This window comes from Astyanax mexicanus, chromosome 24, assembly GCF_023375975.1.
Source record: "Astyanax mexicanus isolate ESR-SI-001 chromosome 24, AstMex3_surface, whole genome shotgun sequence".
NCBI classification, from domain to species: Eukaryota; Metazoa; Chordata; class Actinopteri; order Characiformes; family Acestrorhamphidae; genus Astyanax; species Astyanax mexicanus.
The window spans coordinates 18,001,248-18,025,260 of record NC_064431.1 but is presented as its reverse complement, the minus strand read 5'-3'; the positions used below and the strand labels follow the sequence as shown (position 1 = coordinate 18,025,260).

At 41.4% G+C, this 24,013-nt stretch overlaps 1 protein-coding gene across 1 annotated transcript in view; it reads right to left on the bottom strand.

The window, feature by feature from the left end:
• mxra8a (matrix-remodelling associated 8a) overlaps positions 1-22,424 on the bottom strand; it is a 42,941-nt gene extending 20,517 nt beyond the window's left edge. Inside the window, exons 1-5 of the mRNA XM_007234742.4 lie at positions 22,167-22,424; positions 10,287-10,313; positions 8,433-8,735; positions 8,226-8,327; positions 7,284-7,742 (exon numbers count right to left, since the gene is read on the bottom strand). Of these exons, the coding sequence (XP_007234804.3) occupies positions 7,284-7,742; positions 8,226-8,327; positions 8,433-8,735; positions 10,287-10,313; positions 22,167-22,203 (928 nt within the window). The 5' untranslated portion in view covers positions 22,204-22,424. The remainder of the gene's footprint in view (positions 1-7,283; positions 7,743-8,225; positions 8,328-8,432; positions 8,736-10,286; positions 10,314-22,166) is intronic.
• Between the last annotated feature and the right edge of the window lie 1,589 nt (positions 22,425-24,013).

Below are 24,013 nucleotides of genomic sequence, written 5' to 3'. Positions count from 1 at the left end.
ACAGTAAAGCAGCAGCAGCAGTAGGCTGTATCGTCAGTAATGAGTTCAGCAGTTCTGAGAGTTCTGCTGGTTCCTCTCGGCCCGGCGGGATGTGATGTTATCCCACTGGATCGCACTGAGGTTAGTGTAGACCCGGCTCCACTCAGCGCCGGCATTTCTCAACCCGAGAAAATGGCTTTCCCACATTCTTACATTTGTGGCTTTTTAACCCCAAAACTAACACGTCCCAGACTAACACCCCCATCACCCCCACCCAAATTAATTACTGCAGAATATGGATTACAGTACAGGGGGAAGTATCATTTATACTCACTTTATTTCTGAAAAAATCTATTTGTCCGTTTTACAGGATGGAATTATCACTGCCTGCATATTTCTATACATCTCTCAGTGGGGGATTTTAATAAGGGGCCACCATATTCATATAGGGTATTAGTATATAAGTACAGCAGAGTATTATTTCACCAGTCACACCATGTACAAACACTTGAATTTAGTTTTAAGAATCTTACGCAGTAAAATCTGAGGAATTAATTTCTTGCCAATTTTTTTTTTGTCCAATCAAAATTTTAAGAATCAAAAGAATAAAATGTATGTTGCAAATTAAAAAGCAACAAATATATCAAATATATATGAAAAATATTATTTCCAGTCTTTGCTTTTATTTGTTTATCTGATATTGTTGACTAAAACCTTTCACACAAAGTTAACTCTTATGCATTACAAGCATTTTTACTGTACATAGACAAAATGATTGACAGGACGGGGGCACTTCAGGGGACCAATCAGATTTCAGATGGCATCCCTTATGCATACATTGGCATACATGCTAACAGTGCATTCTCTAGACGGCAGTTTAGATTCTAACGCTTCTGAAAAAAATAAACATGACGACGATGGAGGAGGTTGTGATAATGTACTTGTAAAAAATGTGCGATGTAAAAATATGAAAAAGTCACTAATTTGAAGTTTCTTTTACATTGAAAGTTAAGTTTTTTCTTAATCCAGTTTTTTGATCAGATTAAGACCATAAACTGTGGTTTAGTAATCATATTAAAAGAGTCAGTTTTAGTTCAGTAATTGTATTTCTTGCACATGTATACACTTACTTTGATTTCTTCCCATTGTCTCTGTTTGCACATGCATGCAAACCCAACCACCAATTTACACTGCATGCTCCTGTAAGATTATTGGCCGGTTGCTAAAAGTGAAAATCTGATCTGATTATTGCCTGACTTAGGTAAACCCAGAGTTTTTCTATTGTCTGATTACCCAAGCAAAATCTACTTTTCCGGAGTTAACGAAATGTGCGTCAAAATAAACACAAGTTGCACACTTTTAAAATTCAAGTAAAACTGGCTGAAAAACATCTGCTTTCTATAAAATTCTGCTTCATGCCAAGGCACGTTTTGTTGCTAAAATCTCTTTTACAATCAGTTTTACCTGTTTTTGATGTTGTAGTATATTTAATTCTGCTTTCTTACAGATACTTAAAGAAAATTAAAAAAAAAAAATGAAATGTACCTTTTTATTTATTTATTTAGTATACATGTATTTCATAAGACATCAATCATTATGGTTTTCTGTTAGAATATATTAGATAGTTCCATCTCTTCTTGGAACCAGATACAAATCTGTTTTCTTCGCTTTGTGCTGGTAGATTTTCTTAATTACTTCAAGTGTTCAGCAGGAATTCCAGTAAGATAGAGCAGCCATGCTAATTTCAGCCATGCTGCCTGAACTGTTTCCTTTTTGCTGGATAGCAAGAGAACTGAACTAAAAAACAAGAATGGCTTTGTATTTGTTGGAAAGGTATTGATACTGCCGTCTCTGTTCCAGGTGAAGTTTATGGAGGAAGAAATCTGCTACACTCCCACTAAAACCAGCTCTATATCTCCACTTTTCCCACCCTGCCTCTCTCTCCAGAGCCCTGGCTCGCTCTTATCCAAACCCCCAGTACTCCCGCCCCGTCTGTCTGGACATACTTCAAACACAGTGCACACATGGCCAATGGGCCGGGGCAGATAAAACAGGGGTGAACTGGGGGAACTGGGGCAGAGGGTAGAAACAGAGGAATGTGAGAAAAGCAGTGTACGCTTAGGTATTCCATCTTCACAGACAAGTTACACAGAACTGATTATAATGGTAAATATTAAGGCCTGGATGACCAATAATATGCTCAGTCTATCCAGTTCATGCTCGTTGACCAGATTAGCATAGGTCTATAAGCTGGTTGCTCAACAAAATCAGCAAGACCAATCTGTTTATTCACCACAAAACCAAGCTGATCAATCACCACAACCAGCAAAACCAAACTTGTTAAATAAAAAGACCAGCAAGGCCAAGCTGGTCAATCACCACAACCAGCAAAACCAAACTTGTTAAATAAAAACACCAGCAAGGCCAAGCTGGTCAATCACCACATCCAACAGAACCAGGGTGGTCAACCAGCAACACCAAACTGGTCGATCACCACAACCAGCAAAACAAAGATGGTTGATCACCACAACAAGCAAGACCAACAGGACCAAGCTGGTTGACCAGTAAGACCAGCAGGGCAAGGTGGGTTGACCAGCAAGACCAATATGGTCAATTAGCACAACAAGCAAGACCATCAGGACCAAGCTGGTTGACCTGCAAGACCAGCAATCCATGGTAGATGACAAGCAAGACCAAGCTGGTAGATCATCATGACCACCAAGACCAACAGGACCAAGCTGGTTGACCAGCTACACCGGCAAGACCAAGCCAGTAGATCATAATGATCAGCAGAGCCAAGCTGGTCGATCACCACAACCAGCAAGACTAAGGTGCTCAATCACCAAAACAAGCAAGACCAGCAACACCAAGCTGGTTGAGCAGCAAGACCAGCAAACCATGGTGGTTGGCCAATAAATCCAAGCTTGTCAATCATCATGACCTGCAAGTCCAGTAGGACCAAGCTGGCCAATCAGCAAGACCAGCAGGGCCAACTTGGTTGACCAGCACGAACAGCACAACAAAGCTGGTCGATCACCACAAAAAGCAAGACTAACAGGACCAAGCTGATTGACCAGCAAGATGAAGGTGGTCGATCACCAAAACAAGCAAGAACAACAGGACCAAGCTGGTTGACCAGCACGAACAGCACAACAAAGCTGGTCGATCACCACAAAAAGCAAGACTAACAGGACCAAGCTGGTTGACCAGCAAGACCAGCAGACAATGATGGTTGGTCATCACGATCAGCTGGTCAAGGCAGTCCTGAATATTTACGGTGCCCAGGTCTACGTTCATTTTGAAGAAGTGACGATTGGAGTATAAAAGATAAACATGATGTGATTTTGTTTAAAATATTTTGTAAATCCTGTACTCATTGAGATTTTCACAGTAAGAGTTATATAATGCCCTGAAGCTGACTCAGTTTCAGTTGACCACAATGAGGAAGAGGGTGGGGGTGCAGAGCACAGCAAAATATGTTTAAAGGCCTAAACCAGTAATGAGCCCCTCTAACCCCTCCCACACACTCGTAAAATATACACAACTGGAGATCTCAAGAAATCAAGAACATACCAACAGCACACAGTACAGAGATTCCCGGCTCTGACTGATGCTACATACATGCTCATACTTTTTAAACTATATGCTTTTTTAAACAAAATATTACAAGTATTGGGCAAATTATGTACTTGGCAAAATACAAGCCTTTTAATACTGTGGACCTTAATAAAGGATATAAATATGGGCATGTGCTCTTCTGTACTTTCCAACTCCTAGACTCTCTCCATCTGTCCTCTTTATAACTTATCCAAATAACAACATTCTCTCACTGTGTGTTTTTCCACTTCCCTCCTCCCTCTACGAAGAGGAAGGCAAAAGGGAGAGAAAGAGAGAGGGGGAGGAAGGAAGGGGGAGAGAGAGAGATGGAGAGATAAATAGATGAAGAGAAAGGCAGAGAAAGAATGAGAGAGGGAGAGAGCAAAAGTAAGACAGAGAGCAAGAAAGAGAGTCAGAAAAAGAGCAAGATTGAGAGCGAGAGAGACAAAATAAATGTGAGTGACAGAGAGAATAAGTGAGGAAGAGGGGAATGAGCTAGAAAGAGGCAGAGAATGAAAGAGAGGGAGAGAGAAAGCAAGTATGAGAGAGTAAAAGAGAATTAGATTGTGCAAGAGAGAGTGTGAAAAAGAGTGTAAGTAAGAGAATGAGTGAAAGAGGGGAATAAGCGAGAAATAGAGAGACGAGAGACAGAGAGAGAGAAAAAGAAAGGGAAAGAGAGAGCAAATGAGTGAAGGTGAGAGAGAGAAGGTTAGTGAGAAAGAGGCAGAGAGAAAGAGAACGAGTTAGAGAAAATTAGTGAGACAGAGAGAGAATGAGTGAGAGCCAGAATTAGGGAGAGCAAAAGAGAATGAGAGAGAGAGAATGAGTGAGTAAGAGAGAATGAGCAAAAGAGAATCAAAGAGAGAAAGAGAGAGAGAGAATGAGTGAGTAAGAGAGAACTAGGGAGAGCGAGAAAGATTGTGAGAAAGAGAGGCAGAAATAGAGAATGAGTGAGAGAAAGAGAGGCAGAGAGAGAGATTGGGTGAGAGGAAAGAGAGGCAGAGAGAGAGAATGAGTGGGAGAGAGCCAAAGAGAGAAAGAATGAGAGAGAATGAGTGAGAAAGAGAAAGAGAAGAGAGACAGAGAGAGAGTGAGAAAGAATGGGTGAGAGAGAGCCAAAGAAAGAAAGAGTGAGAGAGAGCGAGAGAGAGAGAGAGAATGAGTGAGTGAGAGAGAATGAGCAAAAGAGAATCAAAGAGAGAAAGAGAGAGAGAGAATGAGTGAGTAAGAGAGAACTAGGGAGAGCGAGAAAGATTGTGAGAGAGAAAGAGAGGCAGAAAGAGAGAATGAGTGAGAGAAAGAGAGGCAGAGAGAGAGAATGGGTGAGAGAAAGAGAGGCAGAGAGAGAGAGAGAATGAGTGGGAGAGAGCCAAAGAGAGAAAAAATGAGAGAGAATGAGTGAGAAAGAGAAAGAGAAGAGAGACAGAAAGAGAGTGAGAGAGAATAAGTGAGAGAGCCAAAGAAAGAAAGAGTAAGAGAGAGCGAGAGAGAGATATATAGAGAGAGAGACAGTTAACAGCTGTTGTTTGAGAGGGAACGAGGTTGGCTCAGGATTCGCTGACTCTGGAAATGGGAAATGCTCAGCAAAACATGTTTAAACACTCAAACCAGTAATGAGGCCCACTTTAACTCCGCCCCCAGCACTCGTAAAACACAGAAACATAAAAACATGCAGAAGTGAAAAAAACAAAAAGCAAAAACCAGTACATGAACAGGAGACAAAAACAAAGCAGCCAACAGATGGGCTTCCCATTACATCCAGTTCACAGTTAAACATAAGTCACCGCCCTGGCAGAGCACCAGTAAACACCAGTCCAATACATCATCCGTCACCCAGTGCTCCGTCGTCTCCGCCCACACCTCAGATAAACGAGTCAGGTAGGAATACTCTCCCGCTGTAAACACGGCCCACGTTCACTCCCACCGTACTGTCGTTCTCCCAGAAGCCCCGGCATCCAGCCCGACCTGCCATGCGTCCAATCCTAAAGTCTCTATATTACCACCCATATTTCACATCTCATATCACATGAAGGAAATACAGCCTGAAAAATGAGGTAGGGTTTCTGCACAGGAAGCACATGGATCAGTTCTGACACATCCCATAATATCTATAATATCTGTACACTGATTTATGGGATAACCACAAACTCAGGCACAGAATAAGGCTAGTATAAGCCTAACATGGTGCAAAGCTCGATGTACAAAGTAATGCAATGTAATTACTTTTCCTGTAGTGTAATGTATAGTGTAGTGTAATATAATCACAGTTATATTAATATTTATTAATTATAACCATAATTAATCACATTGCTGAATTATTAGTATCAGGATACAAAAAAAGCTAAGGTAAAAGTAAGAGACGTGGCCTGCAAGCATAAAACATCTGGCCCAAGGTGTTTGAATAAAATGCTTCTCTGGTGAGCTTTTGTTTACAATCCACCCCTGCATCTCTGTCGCGCTCGGTGTGACTTAATTTGTTTGTCAGTTCTGGTTTTTCCACCCTTTCATGGGCTCTCTAACTCCTTATAAGGGCGTTTTTCCTGACCGTGTCCCAATTCACTAGCAGGGGCAGTGGTAGTGTATTGGACCGCGACTCTGATGACACGAATTTGATTCCGCGTGAGGAGCTGTGTGTTTATTTATTAATTTTTTTCTTTCTTCTTGGGTTTACCTGCTTTGAGATCAACTGTTCTGCAGTTGGGTTCAACGACCTTCTGGGCTGGAGAGCTACTAGTCTGTAGCACTCCATCCCATTACACTTCAAAACAGTGCCCCAGTGAATCTTATTCTCCAGTGTTTATTAGGCTTTCCAGGGAAACAAGTATTCTCTCAGCTTCAGAAGACTTCATTCTAATTTACAGAAACACCTAAGGTAAGAAAATTATCATTGAATGCATCTATATTCATTGATATTTAACCAATCACAGGTGAGATGCAGGTGAGAGACACACAAATACTGTACATATAATTTAGACACTGTGGGAGGCAGGTGATACCTTCTGCAACTGTGGTGTATAATCACAGAGATATTAATACAAAGATCAGACACATTCAGTTTGATTAAACATGCCAGTACATCAAAGTTGTCCCCAAAGAGTTAACAGAATCCTTTTTTCCCTCTAGTGAAATGTTTATTTTATGTTTACCAATGGTTGCGGAACAAAACTAAAGCATGATTCACCCACCCTCATGTTGAACAGTTGGAAGAGTTTTTCTTACTCAACTTTTATCTCCAAACATACATTTTTGGATCTTTGAGGCCAATGAACCTTTTTTTAGTCCCCAGGACATAACATTACAGAAATTCTAAAGCTGAATCTTGTGTTGAGGGTTACAGTTAGGGCTGGACAAATGTAACATATATATTATAACAACATAAAAGGCACAGAAAAATTGACGAGAACGCCTACAATGAATCTGCATTCCTTCAAATATCTGAAAAATTAATTTGAAAGTTCACGTTATGCACCTGCTAATGAACAGTCTTTGACATTGATTCTATAAATAATATATAATTTGCCCATAATGTCAAATTTGCATGTTGCAATATGTATTAAAACTGAATTATTGCCCAGCCCTAGTTAGCAGGTAAGAAAGGTTCTCTTCTGTTGACGTTTTATGAAGGTAATACTAGTGCAGGCTGGCATCGCTGCACAGTAGAACAGTGCTCAGGTCCAGATAAAAATATAAATTTAATAACATCTTACTTGGGTCTTCATGGGGCACTGCCTGGGGAGCCTCAGTAGGTTCCTTTGGCGTAGGTGGGCTGACGGTCAGCTGGAAAACCCGCCTCTCGTGCAGGCCGCAGTAGTGGTGGTGCAGGTGGCAGGAGTACAGGCCCTGGTCCGGGGGCTGAAGGTCCGAGATGGTGAGTGAGAAGTCTCCTCTGGAGAATGCCTCGTCCGAGATGTTCATCTTCTGCTGGATGAAGAGCGGCCCGTAGTGCCGCCGTTCCCCCGAGGCGTACAGGTCAATAAGGCGGTCGGCACGGTCGTGGCGTACCCCCGGGGGCTGGCGGTCCCAGTGCACCACCTGCTGCTGGTCCTCTTGACTGTTGCCCTCCGTCCAGATGGGTCGACGGTTTACACAGGGGAGTGCCACTGTGCTGCCCACCAGGACCACGTACACTGCCTTCTGACCATCCCAGAAGCGTCGCTCCTTGCGAGCTGGAAACACAACAAGAACTGGATTAATTATATTAATTATTCATCTTGAATCCATTGGTCTTGGCACTGACCCATGTGGGGTGTAACTACATGTGATGACAGATCATCTTTGGTCTTTATTACAGGCACAATGTTATCGAAGTCCTGCAACCAGCGGCTGTTCCTTTTCAGAATGCCAACTTTGATGTTCTATTCCAACAGGACAATGCTTGTCCATATACTGCTGCCATCTTAAGAACTTGCCTACAAGACACAGGTGCTTTGCTATGGCCATTAGCATTGCTAGACCTATCCCTGACCACAAAATCTACAAGATCTGCGAAAGAATATTCAAGCTGGGATACATTTTCGCAGAACCTCATTGGGAACCTCTACAATTCCATGCCGACACATCTGGCACGTTAAATTAACTTTAACTGGTCAAGAATACAAAATATGCTACTTCAATTTTTTTATGAATAAGGAGATGATGAGGTAACCCACCTGACTTGGTGACGTTGAGCTGCACTTTGATGGATTCATACAGATGGCAGTAATGGTGGTGGAGGTTGCAGGAATAGATGCCTCTGTCATTCGTCGTCACATCTGTAATACGAACCAGAGCCCATCACATTCAAATCATTGGACCAATGAAAACTGGACATTTGAACCATTCCAGCCCAAAGAACAAAAAATAATTCTACGACTCACCCTTGATTACCAGTGAGAAGTTGCCATCTTTAAAAGCCGTCTGTGCCATGCTGATGCGTCCCTGGTTGTTGGCATTGTAGATGCGTTGATCTCCTGCAGAGAACATGTCCAGAACCCTCTCCATGGTGTAGTCTGGAGCACTGCGGAACAGATCCCAGTGGACAACACGCTGGCGGTCGTTCAGTCGGTCCTGAGTCCACACCATGCGCTGGCTGTGGCACTGTAGTACTGCCTGAGACCCTTGAGGGGCGCTGATGTTGTACATGGCCACCACCACGCTACTGCCATCACTCTGGCCTAGCACTAAGGAACAGCAAGACCAGGAATGGGTGCATAATTCCAATTAAAGAGGTGGTTTGTATCATACAGTTTTATTGGGATTAGCATGGTAATCTCTGCCAAGAGTGTTTGCTTTTGGCAAACATATTAGTTTAGTCCTAGTGATCCTGATCAATGGCTGCCAACCCTTGACCTGGAGAACCCCTACCCTCCACAGTTTACTGGTTTCCAGCTGTAAATCACACCCAATTTAGCAGAAAGCTGGATCAGGTGTCTTGGGACTGGGAGCAAGGTGACCAATAAGGTTTACTCCAAATATTGCAGAGCACATATAGAGTGCAAAGTTTCTAGGATTTCTAAATTGTCCAACTCACAAACTTTAAATGAATGTTTGTTGGAACAGAACCTTTAATATAACTCATCTATTGATGCTGCAGCTGAGCTTGTAGGCCAGTGTAGTACTGCATTCTGGTGGGGATATTCCTAGAAAGCCCTTGCTGTGTGCGGGTAAGCATTGTCCTCTACCTTGCTCTACCTCACTCTACCTCTGTATTCCTCTCTTCCTCACTCTGCTTCTCTCTACCTTGTACTACTCTACTCTACCTCAATCTACTTTGCTCTACCCCATTCTACCTCATGCTACCTCTCTCTCCTTCATTCTACCTCCCTTTATCTCATTCTGCCTCACTATTTTTCACTATACCTTGCTCTAACTCACTCTACTAAACTTTACCTCACTCTGCCTTGCTTTACCTCACTGTACCTTGCTTTACCAATGAAGTATTGCAATCTGGTGGAGACATTCCTAGAAAGCCCTTGCTTTTTGGGAGTAAGCATTATCCTCTACCTCACTCTACCTTGCTATACCTCACTCTAATTTGCTTTATTTCACTCTACCTCACACACTCTACCACTCCTACCTTTGCCTGCTCTACCTCACTTAACTCATTCTACCTCGCTCTATCCATTCTACCTTTCTTTATCTAATTCTGCCTCATTCTCCTTACTACCTAGTTTACCTCATTCTACCTCTTTATACCTTGCTCTACCTCACTATACCTAATTCACCTCTGCTCTATTGATATATCAGGTGAATGGGCAGGCCAAGGAAGTACTGCAATTTGGTGGAGACATTCCTAGAAAGCCCTTGCTATGAGAGGCTAAACTATCACTGCTATCACTGAGTGTCTTTTGTATCACTACTAAGGGTGAGCAGCTGTATGCAATGGCTCAATAGGTTTGAAATGCTAACCACATAGCCTCCATCCTCGAAACCAAAAAGAACCTCTAAAGACGGCAGGTAGGCATTTTGTCACTTGCAAAGTCTGTCAACTGGGCAAAATCTTTGAGGATTCAAATGCACTGTAAAGAGATATCTAGCAATCAGTGATCTCTCGCCAAGAGGTACACTACCCACTACTACAAAGTAGCCTCTAAAATAATTTTATAGGGCAGAACGGGAAGCACTTTGACACCCTCTTGTGTCTAATCAAACCTCACCTGTTATAATTAACATATCTGCCTGAGACATATACCTAAAAAAGCACTGAAGTAAGGGACTGTTAATGGACTCACCGGTGGTGAAGAGAGCCGACACGGCAACTGTAAGAAAAGCAGACAGATAGATAGAGTTAAAATCACAAGTCAACATGAGGTTCAGAACCAAATTGTCCATCCCATACAGTCCTCCTTCACTGGCCGAGTCTCCTCCAGACCATATGGCCCCAGTTGTTCGGTGTAACAGCTCTGTTAGTGATGCTCCACACCGGTTAACTGATTTACTGTAAAAAACCACCAAGGAGAGAAGTCATTTATCAAGCTGTCGGGATGATGGGACAACACAAATCAGGCCATATGGTTACACTATATGGACAACAGTACTGGAAAACAGGATCAATCATAGTTTCTTCTATAAGATCAAGGGTATGAAAAGAGTTTGTCCTGCTTTTGTTGGAGTAACTGTCTCTACTGTTCAGAGAAGACTTTCTACTAAAACTTGCATCTCAGGAGGCTTGCTATAAGGATTGTACCCTACTCTTCCTCAATTTGCCTTTCTTTGTCTCTACCTTATTCTGACTCTTTCTACCTCACTCTACCTCTCTATACATTTTTTTATCTCTTACTTGCATTATGTCTTGCTGTACCTTACTCACACTCGCATTCTGCCTCACTCTACCATGCTCTACCTCACTCTATCTCTTTCTACCTCTCACTTGCATTCTGCCTCACTCTACCTCACTCTGCCTCACTCTACCATGTTCAGCCTCACTCCACCATGTTCAGCCTCACTCCACCATGCTCTACCTCACTCTATATCTTTCTACCTCTCACTTGCATTCTGCCTCACTCTACCTCACTCTGCCTCACTCTACCATGCTCAACTTCACTCTACCTCTTTCTACCTCACACTCGCATTCTGCCTCACTCTACCATGCTGAACCTCATTATTCCTCTTTCTACCTCACACTCGCATTCTGCCTCACTCTACCTCACTCTGCCTCACTCTACCATGCTCAACCTCACTCTACCTCTTTCTACCTCACACTCGCATTCTGCCTCACTCTACCATGATCAACCTCACTCTACCTCTTTCTACCTCACACTCGCATTCTGCCTCACTCAACCTCACTCTGCCTCACTCTACCATGCTCAACCTCACTCTACCTCTTTCTACCTCACACTCCCATTCTGCCTCACTCTACCTTACTCAGCCTCACTCCACCATGCTCTACCTCACTTTATCTCTTTCTACCTCTCACTTCCATCTGTCTTGCTCTACCTCACTCTACCATGATCAACCTCATTCTATCTCTTTTTACCTCTCACTCGCATTCTGCCTCACTATACCTCGCTCTGCCTTATTCCACTTCACTTTGCCTCATACTACTTTACTCTGCCTCACGCTATCTTTCTCTACCTCACTCTACTTTACCTTGCTTTGCCTCATTCTACCTGCTCTACCTCATTCTGCTTCTTTCTTCCTCATTCTGCCTTAGTCTACTTCACATTGCCTTACTATACCTTGTTCTAATGCACTTTACCTCAAGCTACATCAGTCTTCCTTACTCCACCTTAATCTAATTCGCTTTACCTCACTCTGACTTGCGCTTTCGCACTCTACCTTGCTCTACCTCATTTTGCCTCAATCAACCCTACTTTAACATGCACTACCGCACACTTCCTATCTTGCTGTACCTCACTGTACCAACGCTACCGTCTTTACCTCACTCTGCTATGCTCAAACTTTTTTTTCCTCACTCCACCTCACTTTACCTTACTCTACCTCACTCTACTATTGTACTCTACTTTTATCTACCTCACTCTGTCCTGCTGTACCTCACTCTACCTGCTGTACCTCACTCTGTCCTGCTCTACCTTACTCCATCATACTCTGACTTGCGCATTCACACTCTACCTTGCTCTACCTTACTTTGCCTCACTATACTTTGCTTTAATGTGTTCTACCTCATTTTACCTCAGTCTTCTTTCCTCTTTCGCACTCTACCTTGCTCTACCTCACTTTGCTTTACTCAGGCCTGCTTTAATTTGCTCTACCTCACTTTTCCTACCTTGCTCTACCTCACTGTACCTGCTCTACCTTCTCTACATCACTCTGCCATGCTCTAACTCTTTTTACCCCACTCCACCTCACCTTACCTTACTCTACCTCAGTACTATCTCACTCTACTTTTGTCTACCTCACTCTGTCCTGCTCTACCTTACTCTACCAGACTCTGCCTCATACTACCTCATATCACAGTCTACCTCACTTTGATTTATTTGACCTTTGACCTCTCTGTTCCTTTGAGTTGAGTTTTGTTATGCAGCTTTTTCAACGTGTGTTTATAATGAAAACTGATATTCACTTTATCACACAGCTTGTATTCAGGTCTTTCCAGTGGAATACTGATGAATGGAATTGGACTGAACTGGACTGAACTGAACTTTGTGAATCTGCTCTGCAGCTGTGTTTTCTCTGCTGATGACTTGGAGGCAGCGAGCACTTCCACCGTGGCAGCGCCAGATCGCCAGAGTGCCAGCGCTCCAGATCTCAAGAACAGTCTGCAGAGCTTGTTTATGGATGGATGGCACACGGAAGTAGAGTTCGTAAAATGGAAAAGTAAACATGGTCGTATTTTACATCTGTACAGTCAACACTCGTCCCCCGGCAGAACAAACCTCTGCAGTCTAAACTCAGACCCAAAATATGACTTTAAATATTTGAATAAAACATTAAACATTACATAAGACTGAATTATCATCCGCCGGTTGTTTGAAATACTAAACTGAGCCAGCAGACAGACCTGTCTGTGTGACGTCTAGTTCATACCACTGACTGCAGTTTAAAACAAATCTGTTTATTATACCAGAAGTTAGTAAGAAATGCATGAAACTCCATATGAAATTTATATATATGAATCTAAAAAATCCTTCCTAAGTGTTTAACAGGCTGCATGTAAAAGTATAGATTACCTCACTTAGTTCTGGACAAACTAAATTTCAGCTTTATTTCTTTATTACTGGAAATGAGCACAATATTTGCATATTTTATATATAGCTACACCTATATAAATATACAGATCTGGAAACAATTAAAACAATTCTGGAAATAATCAAGTTTTAAGAGATCTAAAATCAATATCTGGTGGAATAACCCTTGTTTTAATCACAGTTTTCATGCATCTTGGCATGTTCTCCTCCACCAGTCTTACACACTGCTTTTGAATAACTTTATGTCAGTCCTGGTGCAAAAATTCAAGCAGTTCAGCTTGGTTTAATTACTTGTGATCATCCATCTTCCTCTTAATTATATTCCAGAGGTTTTCAATTGGGTTAAATAAAAGAACTCTTCATTTTTAAGTGGTCTCTTATTTTTTCCCAGAGCTGTTTATACTGTTTCCACATTTTAATGGACATGGCCTAGTATAGTGTCCCATGACCTTTGCCATGTTCCATTTCCCAAAGAATGCTGCATTGACCTGCACTGAACGTGGGAGTGATTTATGCCAAGAGTTGGTTGGTTGCATGGTTATGATCACATAATCACATTATCCATCCCATATCATTACAACACAAAGCAGCACAAGCCTTCAGCTACACACACTGATGTAACAGACAGGAACCATCGCCTGCAAATCTAATACACACTAAAAACATAGTAAAACCCACACTCAGTAAAACTGCAGAGAATAAAGGATAATCCAGAGCGATGCTACTGAAACCCCGTCCTGCTCCCAGGACAGCTGTTTCAGCAGATGTGGTCAGCAGTTAAATGAGTCAGATTCTGGAAAAAACTGCTCAGCTCGAGTCGATCCGAGCGCCCCGGCTTTTCAGTGCAAATATTTTCACTTAAACAGAAATGACAGAATACCACACTCATCTCCTCTCTCACGCTAACTCTGCAGCAGCGGCAGCGCATTAGATAATCAGACTATATCCTACAGTATTTTATTCACCAGAAAATCACCTGAACCATGAGACAGGAAGAGCCCAGCAGGAGAGAAGAAGAAAGTGCTGCTAATGAGGCTGTTAAACAACGGAGTAACACATGGACTGTAATGGGGGAGGGTGGGGAGGGAGAGCAACAGGAGCAGAGAAGAAGACAAGATAAAAGAATACAAGAAGAAAAGAGTAAAGAAAAAAGAGAAAGAGAAGATAAAGATAGAAAAGAAAATAGGAGATGAGAAAAAAAGTTAAGAGAAAAGATTAAAAAAAAAAGAGAGAAGAGAAAAAGAGGAGAAATGATAAGATAAATGGGGAGAAGACGAAAGGGGACAACAGAAAAGAGAGGAAGGGAAGAAAAAATAGGAGAAAATAGGAGATGAGAAAATAAAATAGAAGATGAATAAAGAAAAGAAAAGTGCAGATGAGAAAAGAAGAGAATTAGGGAGAAGAGGAAAGGGGACAAGAGAAAAGAGAGAAAGGGAAGAAAAATTAGCAGAAAATAGGAGATGAGGAAAGAAAGTAAGAAATGCAGAAGAGAATGAGAAAAGAAGAGAAGATAAAAAATGACAAGAATAAAAAAATTAAGAATAGAAGAGAAGGGAGAAGAAAATAGATTAGAAAAGAGAAGTAAAAAGTGATGAGAAATGAGGAGAAAAAAAGGAGTGAAGAGAAGAGAAGAAAAAAATAGAAGAAAAAAATGAGAAAAGAAAAGAGGGGACAAGATAATAGAAAAGAGGAGAAAGTGAGAAAAGAGAAGTGAAAAGCGATTAAAAAATGAGGAGAAAAGAAGTAAGAAGATGTGAAGAGAAAAGAGGAGAAAAAAGTGAGATTATAAATGAAGAGAAGAGAAAAGAAAAAAGAAAAGCTGGAGAATGAACAAGAAAAAAATATAAAAACAAGATAAAAAAGAAGAGATGAGGAAATGAGAGAAGCCAGAAATAAATGATAAATGATAAATAGAAAATGAAGAAAATTAAAATAACAGACAGACACACACCACACGCACATACACACACACACCCCTCAGACACACACACACGTCACACACAGACCTCATACCAGGCTGTATTACTCCACACCTGTGTGTGAAGGTGATCTGATCCTACTCTCACCAGCCTGAGAAGATGAGAATATCTGCTGTATTACATCACACTTGGCTGAGGTGGGCAGTGTAATTGATGGAGGAGGGGGGTGTGGGGGTTTGGGGGTTAGACAGTCTGTTGGAGCTGCAGTTTTAGACTGGAATAATCGAGACGGGGATTTTCTGAATGAAAAATTCTGTAAAGTTGGTTACGGGTTTAATTAAAGCCTGACTGTTCCACAGATCACTCTCTCTGACTCAGTCTGTCAAACATCCAGAAACCCACTGCAGAACATCTCCCACTTCTACATCACCCACGATTAGATCTTTCTACACTTCTTTCCCCTAGAGCTTCACATATGAAACCTACATTCAAACAGTATTCACAATGTACACCTTTTACAATGGTACAGAGACTAAGCACTAAATCATCATCATCATCATCATCATCATCATCTACACAGGCAAAGTCTTGTGTAGATGATTGGTTTGTAGAAGGCCCTGTTTTGGATCAAGGTTTGTTGTCAATTCCTCAAGTTGTCCTTCCAGTGTTGTGCTGAATTCTGCCTGCCTGCCAGAATCCATCGACTGCCTTTGAGAACAGGTGTGTAACAGGTACAGAATGAACACAACAGATTCCCATCAGATTCCTTTTTCATCTTTATTACTGCTTAGAAATAAGAGTTGATCTACAGTTACAGTAGATACAGAATTCACCAGGATTCATCTTCCTGCTCTGAAAGTCTGAACCCTCACAAAACAGTGTTTTCACAATGCAAACCAAACGAAAACAAAGTTTCTGATGATCAGGACCGAGACCACCACTTTTGGTTGTATCAAAATTTGGGTCTTTGATCTAGATCTTGGTTTGCACCACTTTTCACACCTGCTATTTTAGTGCGTTTTCACACCTGTTGTTCGTTTCTATGGTCCGAATAAGTTGATGAGTTTGTTTACTTGGAGCGTATTCTCCCTCTGTTTGGTTTGGTTTCACACAGGGGTAAACCCGAACGCACCGAAATGTGCACCAATAAACCATGCGTTCACATTGTCTTCGCGTGTAAACAGCATGGAGCAGACACAGAGTTTTTTTCACAGCTGTGGTAATGAGCATTATCTGGCTAGTGTATTAGATTAAACTATGCCTAATCATCAGTTTAGCTCAAAATAAAATAATTATATTTGATAGCTGGGTCGGATTGAGACTGGATCACGTACTCACCAAAAACAAACCGTTTCAGAGTCCATTTGGGATTGTTGTTTTGATCAGCACTCGAGTGTGATTACTGTTTTCTCAACTGGCTCAATCAAACTGCATTAAGGGTACAAAAGACGAGTCTGTTTTAACCGAACCAAATAGTGCTAATGTGAAAACACCCTTAGTTCGGACCAAACTGAAAGGTCTGAGGATCCAGCCCAAACAAGGAAGTTGTGGAATCAGTTCATTTTTATTTTTTCTTTAAAATCAGAACAGTTCCTCGTTCTGTGTTTCCAGTGAATACCGTCTGAACACTGTTCTCTGAGAGCTGAGATCAGTGAGGCCATGTTGGCACTTGTTGTGCAGCCAACAGCATGTGCTCCACCTGGGCTGGGCTTTAAGCTGTCTAACAGATCTGCTGAGTGTACAAAATCCTAATGTTCCAACAGGAATCTACAGAAAACCAAGCTAATTACCACCAACAGCATCTACTGAACCTCTGCAGCAGCAGAAGCAGGCTGAGACTGAACATTGTAACATGATGTAATTTCTGATTCACAGCACAGTCAAATTAATATAGTGTGCAATAACAAAAACAGGACTTTGGATTGCATGCCCAACACCTTTCCAAAATTAAAGAATGGGAGCACCAACCATGAATGTGAAAACTTTTATAAAAGTGAAAAAAGTGATTCTAAATTCAAAAAGGTCACTGTTGAAATAATAAAACAATTGTAATAATAATAGTAGGAATATATTAATAATAGTGACAGTCTCTTGAGTGAGGATGAGAGATGAGAGTGATTCTCATTTTAAATAGCTGGCAACCTAAAGACAAGATAATTACATTTTAAATTATAATAAAAACATTTTAATAAATATAATAGATAACACATTTAACACACATGCCAGAAAACCAATAGTTCTATAAACTTTGGTGATATACTGTATCTTTCACAGTATAAGCGTATTTATTATCCTTTAATTTTCCCAAAAAACGCTTTATGCGCTTTATGTATGAATTTTACCAGTAAGGAGCAGTAAAGCCACTCTGCTGAAGAAACTACAGTGTTATACAGGAGTGTCAGTGAAGTTTCTCCAGCACCAAGGCTGGAGCAGTATTAGCACTAGCTGCTAACCTCAGCGCTAGCTCTTTCGCCGTTCAGAGGTAAGTATATCATGTTGTACTCTGCGTGTTTAGCATGTTAAAACAAGCTATGTGAGATAAACCGCTAGCTGATAGCAGCCTGGCTTACCGGAACACTCCTCAGTGCTCCTCAGTGTAGTGCTGTTGGGCACCAAGCGCTGCTATAACTGCGGCTAGCGCTGCTGCTAGTCGCGCTAAAATATTGGTAAATATTGCTGTCCGATTTCTGTTCCATACTTTAGAATCTGGAGCAAGAAAGATAGGTATATTGACCGAAGCTGTGAGGAGATAAATCAGCCTTAGTCAAACATCTCCTTCTGGTTCTGAGTAAACCCACATGTCTCTGATCTTGGTGTGAGGGACTCTTCCAGTGAGTCACTGCTAATTTCTTGCAATTTCAGCAGAAAACAAACTCTGCTGTGGGTGAATCACTCAGAGTGTCCTTCCAAGACCACCGCAGACTGCAAAGGTCATCCGATGACTACCCACCAACAGTCTTCTCCAGTTTGGGCCACCAGTAATAAACAAGAGGCCCAATAACAATCCAGAAAAGAATCAATGCCATTTCTAAAGATTAGGCTGGATAAAAGAATACCAGCAGTTATGTAAAACTGCTACCACAGTCCAAAAAAACAGTGGGATGAGTAGGTTGCCAGGTTTAAAACACTGAATCTTCACAAAAAACTAGCACAAGATATGTTCAAGAACTTTTACAATGGCAAATAATATAATAATCAAATTCATTTCTAAACTGAGTCATTGTAGAGTCAAACTTTCTATCTGGATAACTTTATCTTGTTAATTTAAGCAGCACTTAGCATATCACATGAATGCTTATGAATGCTTTAGTCAATCTTAGCTGAAGCTTAGTGCAATCCTGACAGCAGCTTGGCTCTGTCTTGTAGTCCTTCTGGGCTCCAACTGTAAAACTCAGTCAGTATTTCACACTGTTTTTACCTGCTAGTGTGTTTTATACCTGGCAACCCAACGTGCTTAAATGCTCAAATCTATACCTTTTCTTTTGCAGTATAAAGTGCACTGGATTATAAGGTGCATTTTGCAATGCTAGTAAGGAACAAGGGTGTCACCATGTTTTCCTTCTAATTCAGCAGGTCTCACTGCTGGGTACCGGTGGTTGGGAACTAAAAGCTAAGCTAAGTAAACAAAACTGTAATTCTTAAGAAAAAAAAAGCTTTTTCAAGTCAAACAAGCACTAAATGTTAATTTACGCAGATTTCTCTCCTGAAACTATTTATTTGGATGAGTAAAGCGCTTCCATTTATTTACAATAAGCTTAGATTACCAGATTTCCACTAAGACTGGGTGCAGCAGCATTAGCATTAGCAGCTAACAGCTAACGCAAGCAGAACGTAAGTGCCACCCGACAGTGCTACACTGAGGAACCCTGAGTGTTCCGGTAAGCCAGGGTGATGTTAGCTAGCAGTTTGTCCCATGAAGCTTGATTTAACAGGGAAATGTGCAGGTTACAGTCAGATATACTCATCTCCAAATGGCAAAAGAGCTGCTGTTTAGCGGGGTAAGCGGCTAATGCTGCTCCAGCAGTGCTAGCTGCGGTTAGCACGGCGAAAGAGCTAGCGCTTAGCGTCTAATGCTAATATCACTGCAGCCTCAGTGCTAAATTGAGCTAAACTGAAACAGAGTGGCTTTACTGCTCCTTCCAATCTGACTGGTAAAATTCATATATAAGGTGCACTGGATGATGATTTTTGGGAAATGCATAATTGTATTAAAGTTATTACAGAAAATATTATACACATTGTCCCTTAAACCCTTAAGGGTGACTAGCAATAGCAATCACATCAACACTCTGCCCCCACTGAGCGAGACTGGACTCTCTTCAAAACAAATCGAATTCCACAGTGAGAGCCTCACAAAGCGAGAGTATCGAGCCGCTTTGGTCCTGCCTCTGTGGAATAACCCAGTTTAAACCTACATCTGTTTTCTCTTTTACTGAGAATGTCTACACAAACAGCCCCTGCCCTCTGCCCATTCTGATCATCAGTCCAAAAAACAGCCTCAGAGCCATGACCCATAATGCTTCTGGAGAAACAGAGGGAAAGAACCTTTAACGTTCCTCAAAAAACACAGAAGTAAAACTGCTGGTGTCTGAGGAGTCCACATGCACACAACAGTTGGTCGGAACATCTGCTCTTCATCTTCATCACTGACAGACAGTAACGCCAGCCGGAAAAAACATTACAGGGCACCAAGGAGCGCACTTTAGGACAAATGGTGCACTTTTGGGTCCACAGGTTGTTTACAAAGACCTGACCATTATAAAGTAGGTGGAGATCTGGATCTGGAAAACACCAACGACAAGAGAGTTGGGCCTCATCTTAAGCACTATCTGGATGGGATTAGTTTCACCGGGGGTCCTGGAGTAATTTTCTCTTTTATAGTGGGTCCTCTGTGATTTTATTCCCTTCCAGAACGACCATATACGTGTTTTTCTCAGACATCCTCTAAAAAAATTACAGGCTGAATTACTTACTGTTTTTCATTGAACTCTACGGAGACACTCGCAAACACAACAGCGAGTGGAAATGGAGGAGCTACTGAACGCGATGTCATGTGACCGAGAAAGCCAAAAAAACTCATTGGTCCTCTTGTTTTTTCAACTGCAGTCCGAATGCAAGAGTTTTATCACTGAGTGTAAAATATTTTTTACAGACATTTTCCCTGAGAAACTAATGCCGTCCGGATAGGGCTTTACTCTCCTGCAACAAATAGAAACAGTATAGCAAACTAAAGCCTAAACTAAAGGTCTAGCTGGTCTGAGGGAAATTAAAATAATTAATCCAATTTAAAACTATTAATTTTATTTAACACTGTTTTATAAGTTGAATACATTTTACTGTATTCATACCAAATGTATGTATGTATAACAACATAATATTTTTTTTGATACTTCCTCTAATTTGCAGCATCCTGTGTGATTATAGATTTCACTTCTCTTTTCCAGATATATTCCTTATGCTTGTTTCACGCTTTCCTAAAAACAGGACATCCTTAAATTTAGAAGATTACCTCAATCTTTCGTTCTTTTTTATGATTAAGTAGAAATAGGGAGATGATTACCTCATGTATGGAATGTTCTAGAATGTTCTGTCTCACTAAGAAAGGAGTATTACAGATGGTTGTTAGGGAGGTGAGATCCAGAGCATGCTCTAATCTTTTTTATTTGCTGTTATGTGTTTTTTAAACTGTATTTCCTAACATGTTATGTACCGTATTTTCTGCACTATAACGCACACTTAAAGTCCTTTAATCTTTTCCCAAAATCGTCAGTTCACTTTATAGTCTGGTGCAGCTCATGTATGAAGTTTACCAGTCAGGTTGTAAGGAGCAGTAAACAGCGTTATACAGAAGTTTTAGTTTAGTTCTCCAGCACCAAGACTCGAAACTGGAGCAGTATTAGCATTAGCCACTAACCGCGCAAAGCGCTAGCTCTTTTGTCATTCAGGCCTGTAGTCTGCATGTTTACCAGGTTAAAGCAAGCTACGTGGGACGAACCGGTAGCTAATATTGCCCTGGCTTACCAGAATACTCAGCGTTCCTCAGTGTAGCGCTGTCTGGTGCAGATTTAGTGTGAAAAATATGGCATGTCTTTGTCTGACTCTTTTCCAATACAAATGTATTTCTAACTACAATGACAGTGTATGATTGTTTAGTTGGTCTACTAGTGAGGTCAACCTAAACAAGCAAGACAACCAGTATGACCATGCTTGACCCTGCTACTTGACCAGGATGGTTGACCAGCATGAGTAGCATGACCAAGCTTGTTGATGAGCATGACCAAGATAGAAACCCTAAGAAACCCTAGAAAGACTAAGCTGGTTGACCTGCATTACCAGCATCACAAAGGGGGTTGTCCAGTATCACCAACCTTACCACAAGCTAGTTGACCCACATGATCAAGCTAGTTGAACGTGACCAGTTCTGACCAGTTTTGTTTTTTATACAGATGGCCATCTTTCAACCACCTTGACCATTAAAGCCCACATTAGACCATTTGATACCAACTACCAGCAAACCAAAAACTGATAATGAGCTAGATTTTTCTATAATAGATAACAGAAAAGTCCCTCTGTAGCTGATCAGTAAATTTACATTTCAGTGTCCAAAATGCCCATTTCTAATATGCTACTGGTGGTGGTAAATTACCCAGCTATGGTTAGCAACCTCACTGAAGCACAGTGATTACCTGTTTAGCAGAAATTAGCCAGCTCACCTGTTAACATAGCTGCAGCTCCCTGTTTGCGTGCTGTTGTAATGGCCTTTTAACCCTAATTATTGCCATTAAATGTTACGACAAGGCTTTTGTTAAGGCCCTGGAGCACATGAAGAAAACTAACAAAATAAAAGACAAAATAAAATTGACACAAGGTTAAAGTCCAAGCTTTTCACAGTTAAGCCTCAGCTTGTTAACAATAATAACTGTGGTTATAATAAGACAAATAAATTAAAATGTATTTGCTTATATTTACAACCACCCTACTGATGCACTGAGATCTATTACTGGTTCATGCAAGGTTTTACCACAGCTGAACAATCAATACTCACTCTGGAGGAAAAGTAGAATCTGGACTTCTGTCTTCATGGCAGCTGCTGAACCTCTCCTGAACTTCTCCAGAACTTCTCCTGAACTTCTCCTATACTTCAGTTGTCTTGTTCTGCACTGTGGATGTGAAGGTAAGGGGCAGGTTTCCTGTAGGAGGTCCAGCAGGGTCTCAGAACTGCCCGCTGTGGGTCGGCCAGCGACTACAGCAGCAGCAGCAGCAGATCCACTCACCACTACAGTCAGCTAAACTTTACCCCAGCCTCAACTCTCTCCAACCTTCATTCTCCACCCACCACCCTCATTCTCCACCCACCCCAGACTCTTAACCCTACCCTATCTCCTCTCCTGTTCCTTACTCCTGCAGAACAACAACAACAGTGTTTATGACTGAGAACCAAGAGAGTCTGAAGCTCTTTAAATAGCAGATGTCATGAGAAATCATGTTTCCTTTTCAAATTTGTACTAAAATAGTCTGAATATAGACTGAACAAAAATATCAATGCAAGAATTTTGGTTTTGGTCCCATTGAAAACAAAGATCTAAGACTTTTCCTATGTACACAAAAGATCCTTTTCTCTAAAATTTTGTTCACAATTGGGTCTAAATCTGTGTTAGTGAGCACTTCTCCTTTGTTGAAATAAACCATCCACCAGTCACAGGTGTGGCATGCAGACATCCCAAGTTGCAAGAAATTATTTCAGGAAGGTACCCCCGGACCTGGGCTTGGACCCCACCCACTTCACCTATCCCCTCCCCACCCCAAAAAAACATCTGCATCTGCATGCTCAACATCCTCATTGGGGGTTCCATCTAATGCTCACTTTTAATGGCGTCTTGCACACTGGAGAGGTGTTCTCTTTCTGGATGAATCCCATTTTTTACTATACAGGGCAGATGGCAGGTGGTAGACTGTGTCTATGGCAATGTGTGGGTGATGTCAATATTGTGAATCGAATGGCCCATGCTGGGGTTACGGTATTAGCAGGCATATCATTTGGATAACTAATTCACCTGCATTTTACGGATGGAATTTTGAATGCACAAAGATACCGTGACGAGATCCTGAGGCCCATTCACTGTTCTGCCATTCAGCCAGGACCATAACCTCATGTTACAGGTATGATAATGAATGGCCCCATGCTGCCCCATGCTTCAGTTCCTGGAAGCTAAAAACATCCCAATTCTTGCGTGGTCAGAATACTCACCGGACATGTGACCCATTGAGCACGTTCTGGATCGGCGTATAGTACAGCGAGTTCCAGTTCCTGCCAATATCCAGCAACTTCGCACAGCCATTGAAGCAGTGGACCAACATTCCACAGCACACAATCAACAACATGATCAACTCTGTGCAAAAGAGATGTGTTGCACTGCGAGAGGCAGATGGTGGTCACCCCAGATACTGACTGGTTTTCTGAACCCTGGCCTTTTATTGTGGGCAGCCCAAAGCACACAGCATCTTGACATACCTGTCAAGTTTTTAATTTAAAAATAAGGGAAATTTTCCGCCGCCCGCTTTGAGCCGCCCCACCAGCCCAACTGAGGTTCAGTGTCCCTTACATTTTAAGACAGGTTTACAAGAAATCTAAAATAACCACCTGTGAACCACAAACAACAATTAGATGATCAGAATCTGATAGGTCTACCTTTGTTGACACTAAAATGTTGCGGACATTCCTACATATGTAATTCTTATAATACAGCCTAAATGAAGACACTTTTCTAGATATTTATATCAGGAATGCACTTTTTATTTAATGGATTTAAAATTGAATAAAGGGTACACAAATTCTGCAAAGTTTCTGATTGTTCTTTTACCTTTCCCAAATTATTAAAATAAATATTAATA